The sequence below is a fragment of the Populus euphratica genome, unplaced genomic scaffold (genome assembly GCF_000495115.2).
Source record: "Populus euphratica unplaced genomic scaffold, PopEup_1.0 scaffold244.1, whole genome shotgun sequence".
NCBI lineage: Eukaryota > Viridiplantae > Streptophyta > Magnoliopsida > Malpighiales > Salicaceae > Populus > Populus euphratica.
Genome location: NW_011500125.1, coordinates 118,046 through 122,039, shown reverse-complemented (window position 1 = coordinate 122,039; position 3,994 = coordinate 118,046). Strand labels below are relative to the sequence as shown.

At 33.1% G+C, this 3,994-nt stretch overlaps 1 protein-coding gene across 1 annotated transcript in view; it reads right to left on the bottom strand.

Moving 5' to 3' along the window:
- Window positions 1–3,305: 3,305 nt before the first annotated feature.
- The window catches only part of LOC105110219 (uncharacterized), a 4,905-nt gene continuing 4,216 nt past the window's right edge, over window positions 3,306–3,994 (bottom strand). Inside the window, exons 10-11 of the mRNA XM_011005192.1 lie at window positions 3,795–3,854; window positions 3,306–3,720 (exon numbers count right to left, since the gene is read on the bottom strand). Coding sequence (XP_011003494.1) covers window positions 3,550–3,720; window positions 3,795–3,854 — 231 coding nt within the window. The 3' untranslated portion in view covers window positions 3,306–3,549. The remainder of the gene's footprint in view (window positions 3,721–3,794; window positions 3,855–3,994) is intronic.

The window sequence follows — 3,994 nt, the reverse complement described above, 5'->3', positions numbered from 1 at the left end:
TTGCTGAGCTATTTGGATTTTTTAAGACATGATCACATACAATATATTAATGATACAGAATAACATAAAATAAAAGCTCTCACTAAATTTATATAATAAGATAATTAAGAAAACACCCATTGTTTATTTAGTAAACAGAAAAGGAGAGTTCATTGCAGGATATAAAAAAAAAAAACAAAAAAAAAACTCTTCAAATATTCTTTTAAAAAAGCAAGGAATGAGCTATTTGGATTTTTTAAGACATGATCACATACAATATATTAATGATACAGAATAACATAAAATAAAAGCTCTCACTAAATTTATATAATAAGATAATTAAGAAAACACCCATTGTTTATTTAGTAAACAGAAAAGGAGAGTTCATTGCAGGATATAAAAATAAAATAAAACAAAAAACTCTTCAAATATTCTTTTAAAAAAGCAAGTCATGTGTATTCCTCCTCCAGTATATTATTTGAAACTTTTGACGATACTTAACTAGAAAACCGCTTCAATTTTATCTCACAACTATTATAATATTACTAAATACCAGTAGCAAAGTGGGGAAAAAGTGGTTTTATCAGAGGTGCCAGCCATAATTAACTTCATAGATTCGTCGAGAATCAATTCCCTTCTAGCACAGGAGAATCAATTTCAGAGACTCCATTCTTTTTCAATGGTTCCTCCAAGATGTAATAAATAAAAAAGATTGGATTTCTTTTAAAATTCTTGTGAATCTCCTGCTGCCTCAAAGCACTTCTTTTCCCCGAGATAAAGTCAAATATTACATTTATTTTTATGGTTCTCTTACCTCCCTGATCTCGAGAATATATATATATATATATATAGTTTACTTGGGATTATCATTTTGTCTCTTAATCTCATATACATAAACTATACGTACACCAATCTTAGATTTGTGTGTGTGTGTGTGTGTATACACCAAAAACAGCAATTTGCATGATCTCTTTAATTTTGTTTTTTGAAATCTTAGCCTTTGGTGAGTTTTTCATGGGTTTGAGATTTTTTCAATATTTGATTTGATTTGATTTGATTTGAGCAAAAGAAAAAAATATAAAGAAGGAAAAAGAAAAGAAAAGTGGAGAGAGAAGAAGAATAAGGGACAAGATTGGGAAGAAGAGGCAGGAATGAGGGTCAGAAATGGAATGAGAGATCTGAGCTTAACCCCTAGAAAATTGGTAAGAGGTCTTTAGTACCTAAAAATTATACTAGTTCAAAACTACACTAGAAAATGGTATTATTGCACTAGGAATAAGGAAAGAAAATAAAGTAGAGCCAAGAACCAAATCGTGGAAGAGGACAAATGTGGGGATCAATGTAAAACTTTGTCCCTTCACACGATACGACGTTGTTTTCTGAGGGCAAGAACACAAAAAAAAGAAAAAAAAGGAGGCTTGGCCTGACACTGTTCACATCTTCTTTCTTCCCCCCCTCGCTTTTCTTTCTTTTCTACACCCTTTTTATTTTATTTTATTTTCTGGGCAAAACAACAAAGCCCTAGCGCTCTCTCTCTCTCTCTCATGCTTGCCACTCCGCCAAAACAACACAAAAAACAAGCCTTGTCCCCTCTCTGGATCGTATTTGAACTTGCAGCAACAACAGTGCTGCTCAAGCTAACCTTAAACCTGTAATTCATCCACAAAAAAAAACACATTTTTGCAGCCGTATTTCTTGCTGCAATTAGGAACAAAGAAGAGAGCTGGCAAATACGTGGAGGGTCTGGTTCTTTGATATGATCTATGAATGAGTTTGGTTTCCAAGGCATGCAGCAAACAACCAGGGGTCCTTAGGTCCTTGTTTATGTATCTTGTGTGCTGACTTTAGATACGCATGAAAGAAAATCAGGTTCATGGCATGTTGGCGGTCTGTTTTGAATGTCGAAAGAAAATAAGTAGGCTACGGCTAATGCCACGCCCAGCTCCAGCTGCATGGGTTTGTTCATGAGATGATGGGGTTTTTGCTTTGAACGTCAAAGAGAGGAGGAGTCAGGTCATAACCCATGCTTGTTCTTTCTTTATGTCTGAGCCTGACATGGAGAATTGCAAGTCTAGGTTAGTTTTTGAGTAAATAACTGGAGGAGGAGGCTGCCATGCCGTATCTCAAATGTTTAGGTGATATATAAAACATTTATATGGGCGGCATATTCCGGGATGCGGTGGTTGATTTGTCCTACGAACACCTTCACATCGCAACTCCTAGAAAATAATGACACCTGCTTTCGATTTAACCCCTAATCCTTCCTTTGTCAATCCAAATAGATGATGGGTCTTTTGCCTCGATCCTGCATGAATGTTTATTTCATATCCTTCTTGCCAGTCATGTTCTCTCCCTAGCTACTAGCTTCATATCTGTTTGGGTCTCCCTCTAACATACAAGGAAACGAATGCCCCCCTTGTTCTATGAAAAATGATATCGGGTACATATTATTTCCGTATCATGTACTTCAATTTTGGCTGCGAGTTGAATTTTAAGGCAGGTTTGGTATTTGGTTATGTTAGAGTGGTTATGTTATTTAAAATATATACTTATATATTAAAAAAATATTTTTTTTATTTTTAATATGCCATTGCCTTGCATATTTGAGCTTGTAACATTTTTCCATACTATTTGAATTTTAATTGTTTGATTTATTTTTTTTGAAATCCGTTCGTAAACTTAACAAAATCCTATGATAAATGTCGCTTAATTGCAATATTTTAATATTTGTAATTCTTTTATTTTGCCCACTTACATGCAATGGTTTGCATTTCATGTTTTGCATTTTTTATTCATTTGCATTTGCAATTTCTCTTTTATTCATGTATTTACAATGATTCCAAGAATAATTAATATATATATATATTAAATGGATAAGATTTCCAACTTTGAAATCTGGGGGGGTATTTACAATGATTCCAAGAATAATTAAATAAATTTATTTTCCCATTTTATATTTTTTTTTATCCTTCAAGATTGCAATATTAAAAAAAATGTCTTAAGTTTCAATGGCACAAATAAATTAAAATGTGATTAGATAAATCGCAAGGTTAATTAAATTTGCATCGGCGACTTGATTAAAAATAAATTCATCAATAAGACTTGAAAATTATTAGGAAGATAATTATTTATAAGAAACTATAGAGTAAAGTAACATTTCTTTAGAAATGTTTTTTTTTTTAATCTTCTTTTAAAGATACCAACTCCTTATTCTATTTTCTGAAATCAGTGCACCTTCTTAAGATTTTAAAGAACTAAACAAATGTTGACATTTTTTATATATAATTTTCTTAGTCCAAAAGTCCTACATTCTGGGGATTCACAAATAACACACAAAATGCTTGTGCTTTATTTCTAAACGTATAGCATTGACATGAAGTTACAGAAAAAATACAAGTATTTTATGCTTTCCTGGGAAGGAAAGGAAGAAGACATTTGAGCAACCCAAATCTAGCATGCATTTTTCAAAGAAGAATCGAGCAGGTCAATCTTAAGAACCATGCACATTATGGAATCCAAAGAAAGGATATCTGCTAAAAAATCGATAACATCCAGAAGATAACAAAAGGTTTATATGCCAGAACCCAAGACGTCTCGGGTCAAAGAAAACCCACCTGGATATGACCTGTGTATTTTCAAAGTTCTTGCCTTTTCACTAGGCAAGGTATCAAGATGATTTTTCTTCGTGTTTTCTACTGGTTTCTCAATAGCCTCTTTAGTTTCAGCAATAAATTGAAGACCCTGGAACAATACGTCGGACCATGTCATGGGAAATGGAATTATGAATACAATGAAGAAAGTGTGACTTAACATACCTTTAGAGACCTTTCTTCATATGCCATAGCTGAATGGTTTGCTAGCTTAGCACCAACATCCTACCAGAGTTCCAAGGTAAAATAGTTCAATTAGTAACTACATACACTGAGAAGGTAAGGCGTCACATACTGTGCATTATCTTAGTGGTTGCCAAGAAATGGGTTTTTTTTTTTTTTTTTTTTGGGGGGGAGGGGGGTTG